We start from the raw sequence: 24,695 nt of genomic DNA, 5'->3' as shown, positions 1-24,695 counted from the left end.
TTGATTATTTTCCCCATGGATTCTGCACATATTGCATTGCAACTCTGCACGGCGATGGTCGAGTGGTTTGAAACTTACGATGATCAAAATGTACTCTTAGGCTCTAGAGGTGACTACAACAATATTTCTTCTGTGCCAAGCAATTGGTGAGTATGGCGTGACCATAACTGTAACCTTTTATAATTAGCTACTTCGTACTTAACTAACCCGAAACGACAGGCACTGAAATCACCAGTGTCATACTCCGAATCGATAATTTGCTAAGAAACAATACATTACATTAAAGAACATGTTTAGTTCTCGTTTCTTTGTTTCGTAAAAGCTTCCTCTATTCCAATCCTTCGTTCCACCAAATGTACAAATACGTGCAATAAACTGTTTGCAATGAGCATTGCACTTTTTGCGGTTCCTTGTTGTGTGGTTTGCATGTAGCAGAAAACATTCATTTGCATAAAGTGCTGTTTCATTTACACACTGTAGATTAACTTTTCAGGTGTGCAATGAGCCACCGTTTCCTGCGGGGGGTGGGTGTGTACTAACACCTTTCAGTAAAAGGGGTGTACTAGTACTCCCTCGGGGAGGGTGTACAAGAACACCCTTCACTAGGACGGGTTGTACTACGACTACCTCGAGCAGGGTGTACAAGAACACTCTCCAGTAAACAGTGGTGTACTAGCACTCCCTCAGCGAAGTTGTACAAGAGCACCCTTCATTCTGCGGTGTTCTTTGACGTTCATAGGGCGTCACGTACGGGACAATAGACTACGTCCCAAAAGGGTGTCGTGGTGCCTACCTTTTTCTTAGAGTGTGAATGCAGGCGCTTCGTCACATTGTGACGTGGGTTCTCTTGCCTTGTCAAATGGCCTCCGAAAGAAAAGCGGAGAGTTTCGCGCGAGCGGGGGAATCAATACAGCGTGGGCAATATGTTGCTAGGGGAGTATTTATTGTGTAAAAACATAATGCAGTGGTGACACATTTGAACGTGGCTAAAAGAGAACTTCTTTTTCTCCCCACTTTTCATGCTCCTTTAAGCGATCAGGCTTGGCTTAATCTCAGTCACGGTGAACATCTGTCACGGTCTGGGAGGTGTTAATTAAGGTAGCGAATATTACATATAAACGTAAACGAAGGAGAAGCGTACTGAAATACATCTTACCTCTTGTGTCGTGATGGGTGACGATGCAAGTGTCTGGATCCGCATGGAGGAGGTTCCAAGCCCCCTTGAATACTGGATAATAGAACAATCGTTACAATTTGAAAAACAAAGGACAGATGACACGTAAAGTTTACGCAGTTCGTCACGAATGAGAGTAAGAAGAGGAATGATAGTTTACATTGTGACGTTAGATGACTGGTTTAGCTGTCTCACTTTATGCAGCGTGCACTGAAATTCGCGAGGCCCCCTCTTCTAACTTCCCGTATCTTGCGACTTTCTTGTAACTAACTTTCGCTCTTGTGGTGCATTTTAATGGATTATATTTAATGGGACATATTACGTGTAGAAGTACTGCAGTGCAAGTGGTGCGCAAGTATAATGGTCATAGGTTGTTCTGGTTATAACTTATATAGAGTGATTCATTTAAGTTGTACTAACCCACCTTAAAAAAAAAAAATGACGCATCGCACAGCAACGGGACCGTTTGTATAATGTTACCAGCCTTGCAAGACATTCAGAATATTTTTGTTTCAGAATTAATTAATTAAAATAATTATTTATCTTGTTAATTATTTGGATTAGATAAAAGTGTTCAATAGCGAAGTTGTGGACGCTGACATGAGGTGACGAATGCAAATGGACACAATTCTCTACCTGTTATTTTTTTCCCGTGTCCAAAAAATGTGCTCGGACTTCCAAAGATACCACGTGACCTCTCTCTGTCGCGCGAAAGGTGCGTCTGATCGAAGCGGTCTGTAGCGCCCCACTTCACGGACTCAGCACCATTCCGCCCACCGCTTTTAAGATATCAGAATTGCACGTCTAATATCTGCTAAACGATAAGCTCGACACAAATGAAGGCAAACTCTTTTTTGTTTTCCTTTTTTTTTTCAATGCAAGAGAAGAGCATAAGGGAAACGGCAAAATCGGCGAGGTTTAGTGCACTGTACGCTATATAGCCTTTGCGTACGTAAGGGATAGCGTGCTGGTTCCGCGAACTGTGCAAATCTCTGTTTTGCGCGTGCGCAGAACCACCAACGCTATCTCTTACATACGTAAAGGCGATAGCGTACGGCGCACTAAAACTCTCTAATATCTCTCAACAGCGCAACTTGCTCGTTGAACATGCTGCGTGTGTTGCTTTTATTGACTTCCATTGCGGTACAACTGTTACTTGTCCTTTTTGTTTTTTTTTTTCATTTGACTGTTTTTCTTCTTTCCTGTTCTCTCTTTTTTTGTTGTTGTTGTTGAACATGAGATGTAGGTGAATAGAGCAACCAATGCCATATTACAATGATTAGAGAGCTGATATGGTACTGGCATTAGGTGCTACACAGGACAATCAAAAAAAGACGGTGAAGATAGCGATGAAGCGGCACATGTCAGAGACACTGCAAGAGAATGTTCCTACCGACATACTGGCATTTACTGCTGCAAATCCTCACGCAAGCGTGCGGGAGGTGACCAGGGAGACCGGAATACCATTATCAACTGTTTGGAGACTGCTAAAGGAATCCAGCCTTCATCCATACCATGTACAACCGCACCACAGTTGGAAGTAAGGTACCTCCAAAGCAGAGTGAATTTCGTTACTGGCTTTTGCTAAGCATCGATGAAAAACCAGAATAAAAACCGCCAAGCTCGTGCATACCTCGATAGCGTCTTCCGGAACCAGTAGAATGGAAGGTTTGGGACTGTGCCAATGCCTGCTAGGTCCCCAGACATGACACCTTTGGATTTTCTTTCTTTTTTTCTTTTCTTTCTCTTTGTGGGGACACGTCAAAGACCGCGCGTGTACAGGGACGAAACGAGAACAGTAGACGTACTCAAGGCAAAAATCGCGGAAGTGTGCCGTGAGATACCTGAAGCTGTATCAAGGAGAGCAACAGAAAATGTGATTACGAGAGATGCCAGTACCGTGTAGCACCTGAATCGAGCATCTTTTGTGAGGGTAAAGCTTACTCTGAAATACGACATTACTTTTCCCAGCTGAAGTAAGTTGTGCCATTGACGAATAAAAAAAAAGTGGTGCGAAGTTCGTGCTCTGCTTATCGCTCAACGGCTACACGCCCTCCCCTCTCTCACAAACAGCCTTGGCATCTGGTAGCATGACGACCGTTCTCTCATGGCTTGTTCCTTTGTGAAGTGGGCACCAGAGACCCCGCATCGATCAGACGCACCTTTCGCGCGATGGAGAAAGGTCACGTGGTAATTTAGGAAATCCGCGCACATTTTTCGGACACTGAAAAAAATTACGCACAACAGGTAGAGAATTGTACCCATTGGCATTAGTCACCTCATAGTAGAAAAGGTGACATCAGAAAAATTGCAAAACTCCAAAGGGAAACAGTGTTTTAAACGAAATACATCCCGTTAAATGGCGTTTTCTCCAGAATGTCCCTTTTGTAATGGTGCTCAGTGCAGATTAGGCCATACAGATAAATGTGGCAGAAACCCTATTTTGTAATGTATGAAATTGCGCCATACCAGTGTGTGCCCCGCGACAAGCTATTTGACCTCGAAAGGTGTAAAAAAATTACTGTGCGGTCCTCGTTGGTTTCTATTTTCTCTCTCTGAACTATTCATCAAAAGCACGGCGCTGTGTATGTGGGGTTGAGGCACAATTAAAAGAACTATTTATAAAAATCCCCATGGTAGAGCGGCATTCTGTTATAAAGCGATAGCTCCATATGGCCAACCCGCCCTGCAGATTCGTCCATAGCCTTGTAGGATCATATGACAATGACCACGTGACCAGAAATTTACCGCCAACAGTGGTCCCATAAAGTAACCCCACTTAAACGCGTCTGACACAATGCCCAACACAACACAACAGTGGCACACAACACTGCTCGCGTCGAGAAGCGTCGAGTTCACACCGCCTACGACTTAATGTCGCCAGAATCCCTCTGCTTCTCTACAAGATGGGTGTTCGCCACTCGCCTACATGTCCTACGCCTACGCCTACACGCCTAGCGCTGTTGAAGCTAATATTTAACTTTCGTTAACACGCACATACAGTGCTATCCAGTTTAGCGCCGCAGTGGTTGAACATATACAACTCGTAAAGCATTGACCCAGGTGCTGGTTTCAGTTCCTCTTTGCGTCTTTGCTAGAAAAATTATAATTAAGGTAGCAGTGCAGACGCTCCCCACTCCTGTGTGACACGCATATAACACGTGTCTATCTAGTCTATGTCGCCTAGCTATTAGAGCATGTTTTTCTTCTTTGAGACTCTCAACAGCAGAACGCACTCGAAGACCCCTCCCACAAAAAATGCGGTGAAACGCCTGCTTGTGTACAACCTTCCAATGACAGAAACCGGAATTCATTTTGGGAGACAAGCCACTAAAACGAATGATGTTTCTTTCGTTACTATAACCTATACTCGGTGATATCTAGCATCCTTGATACTTACCGCCGCTCAGTACCTTGACCATGTTTTTCTCGACAAGAGCGTACATTCGTCGTTTTTCTCTGGAAGAGGTATACTGTCAGGTAAAAGTCCGAAGCTTCTACACACTACGAGCACGAATGCAAGTGACAACTGGAGTGTAGGACACCATACGCATTTGCCGGCAACAATGATCGGAGGGTCTTCGCTACAAGAGATCTAGAAGAGCGGCACAGGTATTTCATTAAAAGTAAAGATGGGACGAATCCAGAATTTCTTGAATCCGAATCCAAGGAAGTTTCCGCGAATCCTCGAATCTTACGAATCATTTCTTTAAAAAAAAGTCTAAAGATCTACGGGCAAAAAAACACTTCTACTGAAAAGTGTTTTGAAGCAGAATTTGTTTAATGAAAAACAAATTACATAATAATTCACTTTCAGAAAATGCACCCGTATACTACTTCTTCAATGTAATTTATTTAGCATGTTCTTCATCGACTACAGGAAATACAAAAACTCTCTTGTCTGAACTTTCGCCATAGAACTAAGAAACAGTCAAATGCAAAATCATGTTACTTCTAAAGTAGTAATGTCGGAGCATTATGGTGTGCCTTTGCGCGCGCCGGAGGAGGAGGAGGAGGAGTGTCGTTGGGAGGAACCCGAGAGGTCTGCCTGCCTCATTAGGCGGCATGTTTCTCGGGAAGGGAAAGGTGGTGGAGAGGAGGAGAGGAAAGGGTGAAGTGGAAGACGGATAGCGGGGGGAGGATAGCTGCGTCCATGGGCGGACTTCAGGGGAACTGTGCCGGCATACGCCTATTACACATCTGAGGGAAACCCAGGAAAACCCCAGACGGCACAGCCGGCCCGCGGATTCGAACCGCGGACCTCCCAGTCTCCAAGCGCACGCGTTACCGCTGCGCCACCGGAGCTGGCGCCCCGGATCAGGCTTCCTGCGGATTCCGGAGGCGCCAGTTTTAAAAAGAAACAAACGAATATGTTTGGTGAATTCGAAAGATTCGATTCGCTGTTTTGGGCACTGGGACTCGGATCAAGCCAATGAGGCTTTCGGCAGACTCTGGATGCACCAATTTTAAAAAGAAACAAACAAACATGTTTGGTGGATTCATAAGATTTAATTCGCCAATTCAGGCCAATCAGGCTTTCAACACTGCACAATCAACACTGCTAAACAAGCCCCAACATGCCATTGTTGGGGCTTGTTTAGCAGTGTTGCAATTTTACCCGTCGTTATTATCTTGTTGTTATCTTGTGTTAGCCGTTGAGTTTCATAGCGGTGTCCGGTGACTCTGTTGTTATTCTTTAGCGCTCCGTCTTAAGCCTTTTCCCATCCCGCTTAAAGGAATTTGTGTGCCCTTGTCCTGTGTTTTCTTTACGAAGGGACAATGTGGCTGTGTATGTAGCATTATGCAAGAATTATCTGATACCAGAGACGAGTGTCTTTTTCTTAGTTGATTAGCATAAGCTTCAGTTTTTGAAGCCATAGCAACTCCAGCACAAGTGCGAGCAATTTTGCTGCTCTTTCCCGAAATCACTGCTTTTGTGCAGAAGAAAGTCGCATGGTAAAGCTGAATTCATGAGAAGTGGGTTTCTCTGCTTTTTTGTTAGATGTTGTTAGGAGCTCGGTATGTTGAAGAAGTAAGCTGTTATACGTATTCGTGCAGAAACGCTTGCATCTGTGCGCAGGATAGGAATTCCTAAAGCACGGCACCCTCAGTGTAATTAATAATTTTGGATGTGAGTCTGCTTCACTGCATGACAAGACTCGGTAGGCTGAAATGGGAAGAGAAAAAAAATCGGTATGCTTGATTAATAGCGATCCAAGTAACAGGGCAATTATAGTTTCCATAGAAAGTAGAATTTTAATAGGCTTCTAAAATCATAGTTTTGTAGTAGATGGGTAGAAATCCAGCTAACCGGTAGAGATGTAGGAAGGGAGTTGCCTCAGGACAGAAGCCGCCGCCTTCTGTCCTGAGGCAACTCCCTTCCTATAGTTTTGTAGTAGTTTTTCAAAACTGCAATGAAATAATCATTAATATAGTGGGAATGCAATCATGTTCCTGTCAAGGTGTTCTGTCTTGTGTTTTGTCGTGCGTGGATGGAACTTTGCCTCCAGGCTTTCGCGTCTTTTTGCGCGCAGGTGTAGCCTCAGACAACAAGTATACAAGCATAGAAAGGGTCATGTATTACATAAGCCTTGTGGTGATGTTGAGTGGTCTCACTTCTTATTTTCAAAGAGCAGTGGTAGTTTACTGGTGTTGTGATTCTAATGACCATGATGAGCCTTTGCAGTGAAAATCGCTCAGATCAAGATTCATGCACGGCGCTTTTTTTTTGTTGAATTTTATTGTAAAAGTGAACATCATTAAGAGTCTGACAAAGGAAATAACCTTACGATTCAATAAATAATAGGAGTGTTTGTCTTTGCCGCTGTCTGCTTCAGATGGATGTGATGACGTCACACAGTCTGTAGCAATGCATTGACCATTACTGGAAAAAAGTGTAGCAATAGAAAAATGGTGTGTATTGTCCTGGACGGATTTATGATGAGCACTGTTTTTGAATAAGAGGAGTGCGTGCGCTTAGAAATAGTTTGATGCTGGTTTTTTGCTTTGTTCAAGTGTTTCTTTTCGCTTTTCCCCCCTTGTTGTCTGACAAACATGCGGTGACATGCCCAGACCTGTTCTGACATGCTTTCCTTCTACATGTAGTTTTTTTTTAAAAGAAACATTCTTGACGACGTCGATAGTGCTGCCTTGAACAGGAGTAGAGCTAGAACGATTCTTAATAATTTTGTGATTCATTTAGTTCAGAGAGTAACCGCAAGAGGGACAGGTGTGTGAATTTATTCAGGAGGAACAAAGCGTCATTATTCAGTTAGCTTCCCATCTCTCGGATGGGATGGACATGTCTTGCTGAACCATTATTTTGTTTTTCCCTGTACTCGTAAGTCTCATTTAGTAAGACTTTGGGAATGAAATGCTTAATTCCCACAATCACCTCTCATGTATGGTGTTTTTCTGCAATAGTTCCCTATGCAATCATTATATTAGAATAAAGGAGATAATCTTAGGATAGTGATTCAATAGATAACAGGTCTCCTGTGTAAAGCGTACGCTTCCTTGAGCCACGCAGCTGCATGATGACGTCATACCGCGACTCTATTGTTTCAGGTGGACCTTGTCCAGAGGCGATGGGTTGGACATTAGTGGAAAAAAAACAGTGTAGCCCTGAGACGATGACATCATGACCAATGAGCAAAGCCTGCAGGGGGCGCAAGGATTCCCTTTTCTCTTGGACACTGGCGGGTGTGGACGCGTTAGTTCTGTTCCTAGCAATTGCAATGGCCGTTAGTAGAAGAGCGTAGCTTCGGTGGGGTTCTGTCTGCCTCTGATGGGGTGCGGATGTGTGGTTCGTCACTGGTGAATGGTGTTCGACGATGCAGGTGGATTTTGTGACGAGCGGATTTACAATGAGGGAATGTAGTGTACCTGTCCGATAATGGTGAGTGTCTCAACTGTTCAAGTGTCACATTAGTTAAGAATGTAACAACTAGAGGGTGCAGATGCGCGACTTTATACAGGAGAAAAAAGCATTATGATTCAGTTCTGTGCCTGGCTGTCGGATAGACCAGTCGCATTGTTCCGCGCTCCCCGTGACTGCTGTTGTGGTGGGCTGTTTTGCTTCTGTGCCTGATTGTTTTTGTTGATAGCTATTAATGGTTAGCATCTTTACTCTTGCTTTCACAACCTCTCTATTACGAGTGTTTTTCTCCTTGCATGTCCAGAGCTGTCCTAACGTGCCCAGAGATGCCATGATGACGTCACAGCTGACGTCACAGGATGTCCAGGACTTGTGGTCACAGCTTAAGATGCTTTGCAACCCGCCTCTGTGCTCCGTCGCCCAGCGATGGTCAGCGGCCGTTCCGGATCAGTTTCTTCAAGATGGCGTTGTTGATATTCAACTAAGCTCCTTCTCTCCACTCTATCTCTATCTATTTTTTTCCTTTTTTACGGACACAGGTTGCCGCCAACTCACAGCTGGCCTGAACACGAGTTAGACGCCCCCCAATTAGTGTGATGACTCATTGGATGATGCTGATTAATGTGAGGGTCCCAATTAACTTTAATTAATTAATCAATCGTGTTTAAGGCTAGTTGTGAGTTGGCGGCAGTCTGTGTCCAGTGATTACTACTTTAATGTTCATTGAACTGAGGGTTTTAGCAATTTTAAGCTATGCCATATCTCTGATATCGCATTCGGGGCTTCTGATTTACTATGAGGCGTCATTTCTTTGGCCGCCAAATCTCGCTGACGGTCCATTGGGTTCTCCAGTGGGGCCACTAAGCTCACCTTCTGGACTGTTAGATACCCTGTGTCAGACCGCCAGGGGCCTCGTCGCACTGCCAGGCTTTCTTGTGGGGCCATTAGGCCTACTGACGGACTGTGGGACAACATTTGTCGGACCGCTAACACTCCTGTCGGACCACTAGGATTGGCTAATGGGCCGCCAAGCTGGCTTGATGGCTCATCAAGATATTCTGATGTATCATGATAATTTCTGATGGAGTCTTGTCGAATTTTTCGATCCGACAGTGTCACTGCATTGACGAGATTGAGATTGTCTTTATCATTGACGTGCTTGGTTCCAGAAGGTAGCCTGTAACAGTCTGTAATTCTTTGAATGAGAAGGTTCACTGTTTTGCAAATACCACCAGTGCAAATGTCGAGGAAGGACAAGACGGCTGAGCTCATACTTGCGCTGCCTACAAGCACAGACGGATGATTGTTTGAGGGGGCGTCACTGCCTTGAGCGTCTATATGTTTCGCCCAACATTTTTCAGATCGTATGGCGCCGCGAGGGACTGTTAATTTTACATAAAGCGTGTCTAGGCTGGTAGACTGTAGCGATTTATAGTGTTAAAGGATGTTTGAGTTTCCGTGTGAGCCAGGGAAACTTTTCTACGGCGCTCAGATGACGACAAAAATAGCATTTCGTGTTCTGTTCTTATTTTACATTTTTTGATAACTTGCAAAAAATATATCTCCATAAAGATTCCTCATCTCATTAAGCACTAGGAAAATGCTTATCAAATCAGTGTTTCTTTTGTACTCTATTTTAGAATCAGCCTGTAATGAATACAACAGGCTTTCTCTACCGGATTATGAGGGTGTCCTGTATCAAGCAATCACTCTGGAGAAAATCAGCATATAGACAAACACACATTCATATTTTGATGTCCGATGGGTTTCAGTGAAGATTCTAAGAGATCGCTCGAAATGGAGACGACCGAGGAGAGACGAGGCACGTCCTCAGCTTGTTTCACACATAATATTGTAGTTTGGTTTCTATCTTTTTATGTGAATGATTTAGACGCTTTCTGCTCGGCTGTAGGTTTCATTGAGTAGGGGCACACTGCTTGCGCTCAAAGCATGGAAAGTGTCGGCTTTTCTTACTGTTTTTTGAAGGCTTCATTGTATGCGCCATAGGTGTTACTCCTCAGTTTCGTTTTCGAGTGGGGGTACGAAAAAGGAACGTCGAAGAACAGACACTTCTCCTTGTCCTTTGGGGCATGCTGAGAGACGTACCTCATGTAGGGTATGACTTGGTTGAGTGCAGCTAGGGCCTGCAAAGAGAGTTGATACAAGTCGATACAAGAGAGTGCAACGAAGCGCTTTCTTAAATACAATCACATTATGCATATTTCAGTAGTAACGTGCACATCATGTTAGGCATGGAATTACGGGACTTGTAATGCGTAAATGCAGGGACTTTGCTGGCACAGCTTACACCTCGCAACACCCTCTCGTATATCACAACATCCCTCCAAAAAGAATCGCTGGTATTAATACACACTAGTAGCCAGGCGACAGCTGTTAACTCCTGTAGATTTGTAATATTCCCAGCATTAGACATATCCCCTCCCCCCCCCCCCGAGATGAAAACCGTGCGTAAAGCCATGCTCTTCAATAGCATGGAAGACACTTTGACCATATATAATTTTACCACGTGATATAGGCATATTATTCTTCACGAAACGTCTAGCAAAATATTTCCTTTGGGAAGTGCCAATTTCCTGAGATAGTGTACAGCAATGCGCGCAGCGGCGGCAATTTCGCGCACGATCCTCCTGCCGTGTGTGTGTCAGGGGGAGGGGGGCATCAAGCGAGACAGCAATTTTTATTGGCTGCCGAGAATCCTCTGCCAGCGAAAGCGACCAGTCGAAATGTGAGGCGGTCGGCGCAAAATGCAACAGCATGAAGAAACAGAGAAGGTAAAACGAAGGCGCTATTGGGAGTGGCTGACTTGACGCTCGGACCGGCAGTCGTGGGAAGGAGTATTTTTTGCCCCACTGTCTGGTGCTCTCTGATTGCACGCTGCTTTCATACTTTGCTGTGTGAATATATAGCCCACGTTTCTACTTCTTCTGACATGTTTTCATTAGACTCTTTCCATGCCCTTTTAAAGAAGCACGTGGAACGGTGAAACACACATCAGGAGAGAGATAAATTAGGATTACATGCCCTGTGGTACATATTCACATAAAAAGTACTAGTGGAGCACGCAACCCTGATTCACAAGGGAGCTTTCAATCTGGAACGAAAACATCATTCCCTTCGCTTCCGGGCCGTGACGTGAGCAGTAAGTGTTGGACACAAGTTGAGCGCATACCCAGAAACGAGTAACCACACGTTTACCACAGTGGTGGTGTTGCTGATGAAAGAGCTCGCCGTTGTCGACCTGACAGAGGTGGGGAACGTCACGACTAAAGCCCCGGGGGTTATGTGCGTCTTGGGCCGACCAGTAACTATGGCAGTAATGCACCTGCCAGTCGTTCCAACCAATCAGGCAATACCAGTGGTCTCTCGCAGCCGGTGTGTATGGAACTTGTGTCCATACCGAAAAAGTGAATAAAAGTAGAGCGGACAAGCAGGAACACAAACTTATTTATTTCCAAAAACACCCCAAACAACATTTGAAACACCCCATCTGGTCTGCATGCTTCACGCTGTAAAGCGGGTGATCTGGTGGGTAGGATGACACGCCCAGTTCGTGCGCAATGTTCAACAATTGCTCTTTGAGGGTTTCGCACGCACGCGAGGGCGAACACGATTGTGTCGGTATCGCCATCTATCAACTGCACTGGACACCTGAGCCGAGAGAAAAACGACTCGTAAATAAAGCTGCGCATGCGCATTGCCGAGATCTCTAACATTGCAAAGAACACATAAAGGGGATGAGTGAATTTAACCCTCCTGTTTTGCATTTCGTACAAGATGCATTTGTCATTGAGAATGTGAAAATGCTTAATGTCGACGGAACTAGCTTTTCGGAGTGAGGTTTCTTCGTTGTGAGTCATAGCCTACCGTTTGTTCGTCATGGTGTTGTACAGGAGTCGATCGAATTTGGTTGTTGCGGCATTTCTCAACTAAACAGTTCTATGAACGAAGCCGGACAAAAAAATTTTTTGATGGAACGGGATGATGCCGTGGCTACTTTTTGTTCTCATCCCTCGCCTGATGTACAACGCGAGAGATAATAGTGTACGATGTAGAGTTCCTTGCCGACTCGTCACACGTCAGTATAGGAGTTTCTTTGTAGCTTGCAATTTTAGTTCTAATACGTCTTTCAAGTGCTATTGCTAAGGAGAGATCTCGTTTTCGTTTGAAATAGTTGCAGTTTCTTACACGTATATAGGGTCTTCTTAAACGGTGTGTATGGCCAGAGACGCCCTGAAAGTACTCATTTTTTTCTCTCTCTCGCAAAAAGAGTTGTTGGCCAAAATGTTCCATCTGGTGAACGCTACAAACGGTGCTCACATAGAAGATGGTGTAACTGGCGTTGAATGATAGGGTTGTAAAGTTGCCGCTATTTAACGAGGTGTTCTCAACCAGTAAGAATATCGACGTCCTTCCGTGATGAGATCTCCGAATGAGAAGATTGATATCCTCGTTCAGTTGGACCTTTTTCACATCCGCGTCGTATCCTGGCGGATCTCCAACGAACCACCCTCGGTGTGCGCCAAACCAAACCCATGTGGGGAACACAGAGCATCAAAACCGACATTGGTGTGGGGTCGACTAATCTCCCAGTAACTCTCCCATCAGCCTACGTATCGTACTCGCATGGCTTCCTTCTGTCATATGCTTGGTTTCATATTCGGGTTTCACAGTTTTCACCGTTTACATGTTATTGTGTGTTTTATACTTATCTTTGTACATTCATAGGCGCCGACTGAGGGGGGGGGCGCGGGGGCCCTTGCCCCCGGAACATGAACTAGGGGGGCGCCGCCTCTCCCGGGAAGTCCCGCTAAGAGCCTGACACCAACCTTTGGGGCTCGGCGCGCCCGGGTCAAAAGAGCGAAGAGGCACCAACCCCAAAAATGCATCTTGCAATTTGTAAAATATGTATCCGCCCACCATACTCATTATCACAGTAGAAGGTGAGGCGAAGAAACACATAGGATGAGACAACACATAGCCTGAATTTCGCCCAAAGCAATCAGATCAATGAAACGAAGCAGTCGAAAAGGTACCAGCAGCTGCCAGTGAGGTGTAATGGTAGGATATTAGGAACGCATACCCGTTGGGAGCGGGGTCAACACCCGCTGCTCCATTTCATTGACCATATTCATTATATTGCACATATTTCGGGTCAAACACCGAGGATTCAATGCATTTTGTTCCTTTTGCACTCAGTTTTCAAAGATGTAATGCCTTCAGTTGTGCACATGTTCACTGTTTACGTTCTCTCTGTTTTTTTCTTTTTCTGTTTTGTTTTTTCTGTTCTTCCTTCCTCTTATTTCTATACCAGTTCTGCATACATCATAGGATCCCGCCAGAGTGTGTGATTCTTCAGCTTTAGTTTTGTGTTCTTCATTTTTCTTTTCCTTTTCTTTCCTTCTTTTTGTTTTCTTTTGCTTTCTTCTTTTCTTTGCCTTTTTTGTCTTCCCCTTTCACTTTTTTTGAATAACAAGCCGACATCCATCTTTCTTACCTTACCTTTCTTTTTTTTCTTAATAAACATACCCCCCCCCCCCCACCAGAGTACTTACTTCGCGGTGCGCCCTTGCCCCCCCGGGAAAGTGAAAACTCTCCGCCTCTGTACATTATTATCTGTGTCCTGTTAATACAGACATTATCCTTGTTAAACTTGGTTGTGGTGAAGTTATAGCTGTCCATACAGTTAAGTGGTGGGTGACAAGCAGTGGTGGCACTGGTGGGACTGGCGATTCATCAATAGCGCCGAAGTTGACGGACGAACAAGTATGAGCGTACCTCAGAGTCACATCGGGCAGCATGTGCATATATAAGGCAAGCAAACAAAGGCTTCGCTTTCATGAAGGAGCCCCAGGCGAAAAAAAAAAAAAGAGCTGGGAAGTCAGCTGGTACCAGTTCTCTCTCAATTTGCACCAACTGGTGATCAACTGAAACCAACCGGTACCAAACTGGTGGCAACTGTAAAGTGAACTGATACTGGTTCAAGCTGGGCTGGTGGCAACGGGGCACTCTGTGGTATCAGTTCAAGTTGGACTGGTGGCAACTGGAAGGTGAACTGCTACCAGTTCAACGCTGGACTGGCGCCAACTGGAGAGTCAACAGGTACCAGTTCAAGCTCGGGTTGGTAGCAACTGGAAAGTGAAGTGGTGCCAGTTCAAGCTGGGCTCTTGGCAACTGAACAACTACATGGTGCCAGAGTCAAGCTGGACTAGTCGTAAGTGGAGACTGAAATGGCAGTTCAAGTTGGACCAGTTTACATGTTTAGGGGAAGTTTCGGTTTCGGCACCGGGATTGGTTTGCAATAATATCTAATAATATCTGAATAGGGCGTTCACATCTGAGACAAGATCACTGACTCCCAGGATAAAGGTCGACATCCTTTCGACATGTTCATTATACAGGACTTTAGCTTTTATCTACATCTTTACCTAGCTGGTACACAATTTTCCCATCGCTCTCCAAAAATGCTCCCAAAAATGTCCCGGGAAAAAAAAATGTCCCCTGTGTGCCCGCGCTATTCGAGCTGTCACCGGTATTTAGCAGCTGACTCCAGAGCCAGCTAATTCCTAAAATGCGAAGGCCTGTGGTATACTCTGTGGTATACAGTGATCGACTCAAGTATAATTATTGTGGAAGACAAATTTCCACATTCGTTGTAACGAAATAAAATAGATCACAAACACTTTTGCCAGATATACTTTACGTGTTCTTGTTTTTGCGTTCACACTAGTGTTTTTGTGACAGTAAACTTGTGAAAATAGGGATGACGAAAAAAGACCAACACAGACAAAGTTTTGATACTTTTCCTGCGTGTGTCTTTTTTCGTCGTCCCCAGTCCCAAGGCTTGTCATGGATTACACTAATGAGCGCAATTGTTTGTCTAGTCATAACCTCAAATATACTGTATATAGGAGGGTATCGTCTAGCAAGCTCTCGTATTGTTTTTTTCATGATCAGCACATTGCAAACAGAGCCGCCGTACCCTTGTCTGTATTTGCATAGCCGGCGGTTTCGTCAACATATTAAACAAAAAGTTATGCTTCTGTTGGAACGCGGTAGACACACGACAGCTGATTTCAAACCTAAATACTCAAGATAAAAAGAAGGAAGTTCCTGAAAAGGTTAGGCAGCTGTAGGACCCGAACCCACATCTTCTGGATTACTGGTCCAGCGCTCAACCAACTGAGCTAAGATAACACACTTTTTTTTCACGCAACTTTTTATTGAGCCATGTAGCGCAAACACAAAACAAAATTACACAATTCAATTCAGAATAGACATATAAGGATGATTGTTGATGGTGTCCATTGTACAGATGAAGATCAATTATATGCAAGTCCCTTTAGAGGCTTAAAAAGTAGAGATGAACTATGCACACACATATATAAATATACAAGCTCAGGAGAAGACAAATCAAAAGTTCGAGCGTGTACATGAGTTCGAACCTGAGCAACAAATTATACAGCCCAACACAGAGGCTTTCAACGCATGTTACGTTTGAAATAAAACTACATTACAATTGCCATATGCTGCCAACAACTGTACCGACCGCATTCAATAGTCAGTTGGACTAATAATTAACAGTTCAAGAGCGCGTTAACGAGGAGAATCTGTTTCGCATCCCGTACTTGAGAGGACGAACTTACAGAATAATGTAGCGTACCTCCTGAAGAAATGCCAAGATCCAACAGGAGGGTCGTTACCATCATAAGTGCGACGGGCAACCCACAAAGCGGATAGACCCAGCAAGACAACAACGTCCCACGGTAGCACACTGTCAGGCCACAGAGGCAGAAAACGGATACTAGCGGACATAAGTAGACATTCTTTCTGAAAGCCCGCTAGAAAACGTCCCAGAAGAACACTGCGTCCCGACAGGAGAGAAAAGCATGTTCAGTGTTCTGCTCCTCTGTGCATAACCTACAGTTGAAGTTGTTAAACACAACAAGGAAGCCTTGCTCCCTGAAAAATACGCGTACGGGTAGTGGGCCAGCATGCAGACGAAAGAAAACAATCGTTCACCTTGTTCTACAGGCATGCGTTTCACGCGTACAAGCACATCCTCTCCTGGCCCTGCACCAAAAAAATTTGCCTGTATAATGGAAGCGGGAAGACAGATTGAATAACAGCCCAATACAGGGTTCGACGTGACGACTGAAAGATAAAATCGAGCGAAAAAACGCCTGCCCAGAAAGTGTATGGCGTCAGCTACTTCGTTGTAAAATCGCCAGATGAAGAGTGGCTTCGAACCAGCTGTACGATTACCAGTCCAGGGCTCTACCAATTGAGCTAAGCTAACACACCTCCCCAGCGACTTCGAAGGGTGCACTTAAGGCTTTGTATGTATTTGTCCCTTCTATGTGTTCTAGCCCCAGAACATCAATAGACGATATGCAAAACGCAGCGCCCTCTTATAGCGCGCACGGAAACCTCCGGAATTCTGCCACGTCTGAGGCTCCCTCCACGACCAGAGTCATACACATGACTCACATTCTATCGCGTGTCTTGCCTCACACATGTGCTATTTCACCATGTTATTCACATGGTGAGACGAGGGGACCTAAAGGGAATGCAAGCAAGGCAAGAGTGCTTCTCAATTCCTTGGTGCATTGGAGCGCGGTCATTTCGATTTTGGGAGAAAGAATTACGTTAACATAGTGCAAGGCTGCTCTTTAATGCCATCTTATGACGTATTTAGACAGTTCAGTACAGACCATTTAAGAACTATTTAGTGCACTGTATACTGCACAAACATTTGGTAAATAAAAGCTTAGTACGATTACGGCAAGTATCGATGGTCGATTATCGTAGTTAACTATCTATGGTTCTGGAGACTCTCGATGACTTATCGATAGTTTTGCATCACTACTACGCGTTCACTTGGTAGTTTTCTCTCTGGCTTCTTCTTGAATGTGAGGACTGATGGCACAGCAAATTCATAGCCAGTCCGTTTTCCATTTGGTACGCTTCTGATAAAATCAGTCCATTTGAAGTGCCGTGAACACACCTTTGCTGTGTCAGCATTGAACTTATCTTTTCTCTTGGTGGCCAGCAGTCATTTCTGCCTCAGGGAAGCTGTTGAAGGTGACTGGAAGGGGAGCATCAAGTGTCCTCGCACTAAATGATCGAAGCAGTCAGAGTGCACCGTCTGAGGGGCACATCTAAGGAGGACTACCTGTCTAGTAAACAGTCACATGAAATGCAGTGCAATTAAACGTGACAGTTATGTGGGAGATGCTCAAATAACGAAAACTGAGATTCACCGAGCTGAGATAGACCACATTTCTATAAATTAAATTTGTATAAATTTCTCCTGGGATGGGATAACAGCATCGTTGCACTAGGTTAACGAAATTTTCTTGCCCGACTATGTCACCGCGCTCAAAGCTTTCGATGCAATAAGGAATACAGACAGGTTTTCTTACCTGGTTTACATTCCCCTTTGAAACCCGCGTCTCCTCACATAAATAGGATATTGAAAAAACGGCTAGGAAGCAAGCGAGTTGGTGAAGATGATGCATAATGTAAAACCCCGAGACTAGGGAACACGAAAGGTGTCGTGTCGAAAGGTTCGTGTTTGTGTCTGTCCTTTCGTGTTCCCTAGTCTCGGGGTTTTACATTATGCATAGGATATTGAAACAGCATATGCGAGAAGCATGACACACGCGAGAACTGTTGTATGACAGTCGTTTGGATTGCTCGGGCCGGGTGGGACGCCTCATACATGGCGGAATGCCGGTAGGTTCCCGATAGTGCTACGAGATGGCGCTACGTTTTGCATATGGTCTATTGCCATTATGTTCAACATATGCCGCTTGTGTGGATCCCGTCGTATGAATGTGTGTATGAGTGAGAAGAGGAAAATGTAAGAGTGAAAGCGGGATGAGTGAGAGAGAGTGGTTCGTTTGTCCCTTCAGAAGACGCACCCTTGGAAGTCGCTGGAGAGGTGTGTTAGCTTATGCCAATTGGAAAAGCCCTGGACCGGTAAACCAGAAGATGGGGGTACGAGTCCTACAACTGGCTGACCTTATTAGTGACTTTCTTTGTTCATCATTAATTTCTTAGGCACTCGACGCTTTCTACGTATTTGCCCCTTCTATGTGTCCCAGCCCCAGAACATCAATTGCCATAATTTTAAATATGCAATACGTTCGCGTACGGCTGGATGACTGTGCCCGAAAACGCTCGGGAATCGTCGGTTCTTCCCTTGTCCAATGCCGTTTGTTCTGTAGAAGCGTTTGTATGGTAGTGTCGTCTATATTCCAAACGTGGGGACCATGACTGGAGGCCCCAGGAAAGAACGACTATTGATGAGGCCGTTTCATACTCGACTCGTGAGCCATAAAACCGTTTGCTGTTTCTTCTAGATGCCGCTTTGTTATTGTTCACTCATCAGAACAACGGCTATATGTCAATCCTAATTTCCTTTATAACGTCTAACGTATTGGGTTGGACTTTTAAAGATTTCGATAAGTAAAATTGTATTTTACTGCACTTGTTAATTGGAGGCTTTCTCAACCCAACAGTTCGCTTTATCAATTTCCGCATTGTGATATTCTTTATGACTGGTGAGGGACATAACATAACATAAGAACAAGTTTGTTTTCCGTCTGATGATGATGCCCGCATGGACGTCGAAACGTCACAGCAAACTTGATCTAATGTAATCTTAAGCCAGTGTGTGTCTCAATTATTAATCTTGAGCATACTGAACAACAAATTCACAACGATGATTCCGCGCTGAGCTTCCCACTGAAGTGCAAAATTCACGACATCGAAATGACGAATGGCCGAATAAAAAGCTACAGCTATGGCCCCCTCGGTTCTCGTTCCAAATTATAATTAATAATGGTAGTGTGTATTAATGCTGAACCGCATGGCACGAAAAACTAACCGAATTCTGCACGAACCGAAATCGGGTTCGAACTTTTTTCGGCGAATCACCGTATGCTACCGAAATGGAAGCCGAAGTTCGGCCAAAGGCTTGTGACCTTGGGAAACATCTCCTTCCAGCCTTCCACCTCAATGAAATAGTCCCTGCATTCATGGGAGGAGAAGTCGCAAACGCAGCAGCAGTCAACCGGTTTATCACGTCATTGTTGGTATACGGTTCCCCTTCCGGCTTACCCGTCATTGGCTGCTTCCAAGTTTCTCGGCTGCCAACACTTGCGGTTTCGGCAGAGATATCTGGCTCTGCCAGATCGGGCCGAATTCGGCCCGACGCTCCAGTCGCCGAAAATAGTTCGGTCCCGATTTCGGTTGGGAAAGAATTCGGACGTTTTTCCGGCCATGCGGTTCACGCTTTACGCATAATAATAGTTCGCTTGTCCCTCGGCCACGTGAACCATCAGCCGCCGCGCGACCTCGTTTTGGCCTGCTGGAGTAGGGCTCTTTTAAATGTTACAAAACGTGAACACGTTCCTTTCATCGCGGCCCCATCTTCCTCCAGACACCACCGGAAGCAGCAGAAACGTATTTCTTCACATGTCCGAGCTAGGCGTCGTTCTTCCGCGACCGGCGCATAGAGAATACAAAGGAAGCGCCTTAGCACGCCGCGGATAAAGTGCGCTCTTCAACTTCAATTATGTTACGAAATGCTCCAGAACGAAGCGCATTTTTTTTCTCAATAATAATAACAAATTAATGACTAATTATTTTTATAGAGAATAATTCGATTTATGATGGGCTACTGATTCTAAACGTGCACTAATTGCAGACATCCCAAACAGCAGGAGACCATCTTCCACCGAAGCTCACTATTTCGGGCTTCAGTTATCACCAGAGATGCTTTCCCAGTCGTTGTCATTGGTGCTGTCCGTAAAGACACCTGCAAAGCGTTTGCATCGATATTTCAAAACTACACATAAAACACGCGCAGCTTCACTTTATACCTGCGTCTGTGCGCTATTAGGGTCTTGTAGAGCAACCGGAGGTGTCTCTGGGGATGTTTTTCCCTCGCTGAGATTCTTGGTGGGTGATATGATGTGATGTGATGTGACGTGATAAAGAAAAGAAATATGTGGGCGTGAAATCGATCTCATAAGGCCATCTTGAGGTTTGACCTGAAATTGTGTCGTTCGAAACACTGTGTTGCGTATCTTTTATGGAGTGCATACGACTATAGCGGGTGTAAGTACCTACCGTTTACGAAGGCGCGTCCACAAATTCGGGTGTTCCTGCATGGTTCCCACATTTCATCTCCGTTGAAAATACACACCACGATTACCCACTCTCACCTTTACCTTCGCTTTGCCTCTCCGGGGATACGATGAAAGCCCACATTTTTAGAGGACTTTGTACGCTCCAAAGCATATTCGTAAGCATCTCTGTGACATACTCTGTGTGAGTCCTGGAACGAAGTGCAAAGCGTCCCTTCGACTACTTCGATTTTGGCCCGGCCACAGTTCACAAGGAGATACACTAATCATTAGGGATCCCAAATGCGGGAGGATTCAGTGCCATCTGCTGAATACGGAGATAACCCGGAGATTCATCGCTCTCCGTCACCCCGAAGGTCATCGGCGCCGCGGCGCGTGAGCATAAACCGTTGTGAAAGAGGTCCGGCGCCGGTCATGTAATCGTCGACGACGATGAGCCAGACGTATCCCATTATCAGGGCAGTTTTTTTAATTAATTTTAACATGTTCCTACATGCATATTTTTTGCAATAAACCTACATCCCCCTCCCCTCGATGCTTGGCGAATCATATTTCTGCAGATAGAATATTTGTGACGACGTCGTCTCCACGACGTCTTTAACGTTCCTCAGTAAGTTCGCTACGAAAAGGTTGAGGGAAACGAAAACGTTCGGAGGAGGACATTGTCTATGTGTGTGTGTGTGTGTGTGTGTGTACACTTCGTGTGAAGAAGGTGAAAAGTCTCAGGTTTTACGGATAGTAAAATCTTTACATTTAGATATCGTCCTGTGCATCCGAATCGCGTTCCCCTACACAGATTAAAATGAACTTCGTTTTCATCTGTTGAAATCCCTCTCTCGCGTCGACGGCATCTGTATTTTACGAACTGAGTCATTGAACGACGTTTATTACAAATACGAAATAAAAACATCATCTTTTTTTTTCTGCGTAATGGCACTTTCTGTAGCAACTTTCAGTGAGGTTACGTTTTTATGTTTAGTAGCTGAGTGCAGGATTCCGATATGGAGAACGGACATCGCCCACGACTCAGGATGGCGGGATAAAGGGAAACGCAAATGCAAGTACGCTCAATTAGGAGATCTTGCTCGCAGGAAAAGGAAATGACCACTTACGTCCCATGAAGGTACGCTTTTGGGACAATTCTGGGAGAAGGCAACGCTGGCAGAGAGGCAGACAGTGAGGAAGCTCGCCAAGTGGGTCATAATGCTTTCTGCACAACAAACGTGCGGACGCAGACCCTGCTCAGACTTCTCAGTTCACAAGTAAGAAAAGCCTAGTCGTATTATAGGGGTAGCCATGGCTTTCTGGGAAAGAATGGCTAAATGTCACTACAGAAGTAATTTAACCGACTAAAGCTTTCTCGATAGAGTGACCTTCCCGCCGTGAAATATTGGCTGCAAGATATTACAGTGCATGCAAAATGAGATTTCTAGCAGTTCGGTAATGATAGGAGCGCGAGACAGAAATGCCAGGTGTTACACACTATAGTTCGAAATAGCTTTTCTGGAGCAGCCGTATCACAGTCGTATAGTTAATTCTGCAGGGGAAAATGTCAGAGCAACAGATGCACAGCGTGCTGGGACATTACATGTGCAGCATTTGCATTTAATATGTCGTAAACTTTCGAAAATGATAGGTTGATGATATGTGTTATTTGAGACAGATGTTACCTGCAGGTGATGTCATTTCGAGGACAAACACTGCTAACACTGAACGTATCTGAACACATCTGTGCGATGTGCACTTAAGTCGGGAACACCTGGAAGCCAACAATGGGAAACCTTGGCATTACAAACGCAAGATATTGACTAGTATTTCAGTTGAGTATTTTATGATTGGTGTGCAGTCAATTATTGTCCGTAGCCTATGATATTGCCTGTGAAACTGAAATTTCAATTTCAATTTCAACACTTTCGCAACAGTGGGAATTGAAATGTCGAAGCGCGAGAACGAAATACCAGGTGTTACATACTAGAGTTGGGATTGGGAATATCTCTTCTGCTGTTGACTACGCAACAACGTGAGAGACGCAGAATAACTTCTGCTGAAAAAAAAAATATATATATATATCAAAGAATTGTTCACGAGAGTCGTGAGTAAGACACAAATAATTTTTTACTCCTTGCTAGACACAGTTATACTCAGGGGAGAGGGGTATACCAGCTAAGCCAGCAATGGCACACAAACAAGAAGAGCTATAAACAGCGAGACCACACACATTATCAATTACATCTCGTTTGCAAAAGTGTAGGAAATACGTATGAAGATTTTGTATTAGAATTTGTGATAGCTGTGAGTAGCTTTTCTATTTAATAACCAAAGAAACTATTGAAGAGCCATGTAAATAGTTATCAAAACACACAATAATACTGGAGTACGTGTACCGGTGTTACAACAGGTCTTTGGCCGGTGTCTGCGGCTGTTGTGTACGGTGGAGGAACAGGTTGCTGTTGTGACGACAGGGCTCTGATGTGTTGGCGCAATTCTGCACCTTCGGCTATTCGTAGAATATACACCTCGGTTAAGGTTGACATCTTTCGTGTCATCTTTAGGCGGCGGCGTCCTCGCCTCTCCCGCCACACGAAAGACGAGGGGTGATCAAGAACAAGTTTTTAACGCATGATGGTTTGCCTTCTCCCCGCAACGTGGCTCAGAGACGATTCTCTCCACACCAGACCCTTAGTGCACGAGTATATCCTTTATAATGAAAATACAACGTCTTTTATCCGGTGTATTAGTTTTGTGTTTAGAGTTAAATAATACAAATCAGTGGATATTATCAGCTACAGAGACTGTTATGCGTTTCATATTTGTTCACACCGTGTCTCTTGTTGTCTGCTGGCCTGTGGAAGTTCGCGCGCTTTTCAGAGCCTCGGGTGACAGCGGCTTCCTTGTCATCGAGCGGAAAGCAATAACTTTCGAGACCCACGTGTTTTCTCGCTGTTCACTACAAACGCCAGTCAATTGGAAACAGATGTCTCTCAAACGCGATGTTGGCCTTTTATTCGAGAGCGCCCAGTATGCTCGCCCTATTTACTTGACGCAGATACATAATCGGAGGCACATACATGTCTAAATTTGCTTCTTCATGCTTGCAGAAGCGAAGGAAGCATGCGCATATGACACACAAGTGTCAGAATACAACGAAACATTCTTATGCACGTCCACTTAATACACTTTTCACATTGCTGAGGAGGAGCACTGATACCCGTACAACACTATGCCGAGGCAAAGACTCGGAGATGAAACTTCACGTATTTACCTAAGACTTAACGACGCATTTACAACACGTCCTGTATCGCATGTGTTCACATCAATGTTTATTCTTAGCTTGGGGAATCACCTTACATATAGCGTATATTGAAAATCAGTATTTGATTACGATATCTTTCTTTGCACACAGGATGCCGCACATAGCTGGCTGATACAGCCCTTGCACGAACCGAACGAACACATCATGTCGTAGACCCTGTAATACATATTGTGGCCAAGCTTTACACGTTATCTCCACATGACAAAACAGTAATGTAAGGCATATCTACCTCTTTATGTATGGCTTTACACGCAAATCCTCGACCAGCAATGCTTATGATGCAGAAAAAAGTCAGTCTTCCGCAATCCTTGCGATTTTCACTGCGTTTTCGAGTGAGAAGCATGTACTTATTCCCTTCGAAAGGAAAGGTACTTATTCCCTTCGTGCCACATCTCCCCATCTTGGCGTGCGCATTAAATATGAATATCAGAATAAATTTCATGAGATACAGTCAGCGTTGAGTGCTAAGATGACCACCCACCCGTGTTCACTATCAAGCGTACCAGGGTGCAAACCAGCGTCAACTCGTACGACCGGCCTTTTGATTTTATCTGCAGCAGCTGTTTACTGAGAAAATCATATGAAAACGTAGGCTATCTTCTGTTTAGCCAACTACCACGCTGCGAGCGATAAAGAAACTTTTTGTGACACTTGTTGCGATGACAAGGCGAATCGCAGCAACACAACACAACTGCGTGACTTGATTGAACTTCTTGCGATCTCATATGACATGCGTTGCAGTTTGATGTTCTTCAGTAGATTCGAGTCACAAGATTACAAACGGTGTAGAACTCAAACCGACATGAAGGCAACCACAGATACCATTTGCTAGTGCTGCTTCACACACGAGCTCATATCCCTCCCGCCAGTGTTTCTTTTTATTTATTTCTTTTTTTTGGGGGGAGGAGGTAGGTGGCAAGAAGGCACTATATGCTTGAGGTGCTGAAAGATAATGAGCGTCACTTGCTATTAGTCGATAACACGTCCAAGATAATTAAAGCTTGAAATTATCAGCGCGGTGCACCAGAAGTTTGTCTTGCAAAAGTCAGTTGGGCATCGATTGTTATGTGGGGCTTAAAGTATTTTTGTAATTGTTATGCACGACTTCTGTGCAGGTCCTTCAAGCGAAACATTGTTCCAGTTTGCCTGTGAAAT

General features: G+C 44.6%; 1 protein-coding gene across 1 annotated transcript in view; it reads right to left on the bottom strand.

Annotated features, from left to right (window-relative positions):
* Positions 1-21,508, bottom strand: part of LOC135377075 (uncharacterized) — a 29,821-nt gene extending 8,313 nt beyond the window's left edge. Inside the window, exons 1-4 of the mRNA XM_064609414.1 lie at positions 21,340-21,508; positions 10,026-10,195; positions 4,575-4,633; positions 1,157-1,228 (exon numbers count right to left, since the gene is read on the bottom strand). Of these exons, the coding sequence (XP_064465484.1) occupies positions 1,157-1,228; positions 4,575-4,633; positions 10,026-10,195; positions 21,340-21,429 (391 nt within the window). The 5' untranslated portion in view covers positions 21,430-21,508. The remainder of the gene's footprint in view (positions 1-1,156; positions 1,229-4,574; positions 4,634-10,025; positions 10,196-21,339) is intronic.
* Positions 21,509-24,695: the final 3,187 nt, after the last annotated feature.

The sequence above is a fragment of the Ornithodoros turicata genome, chromosome 1, assembly GCF_037126465.1.
Source record: "Ornithodoros turicata isolate Travis chromosome 1, ASM3712646v1, whole genome shotgun sequence".
Taxonomy (NCBI): Eukaryota; Metazoa; Arthropoda; class Arachnida; order Ixodida; family Argasidae; genus Ornithodoros; species Ornithodoros turicata.
Note: the sequence above shows the minus strand (reverse complement) of the source record. Positions and strands in the feature narration are given on the sequence as shown.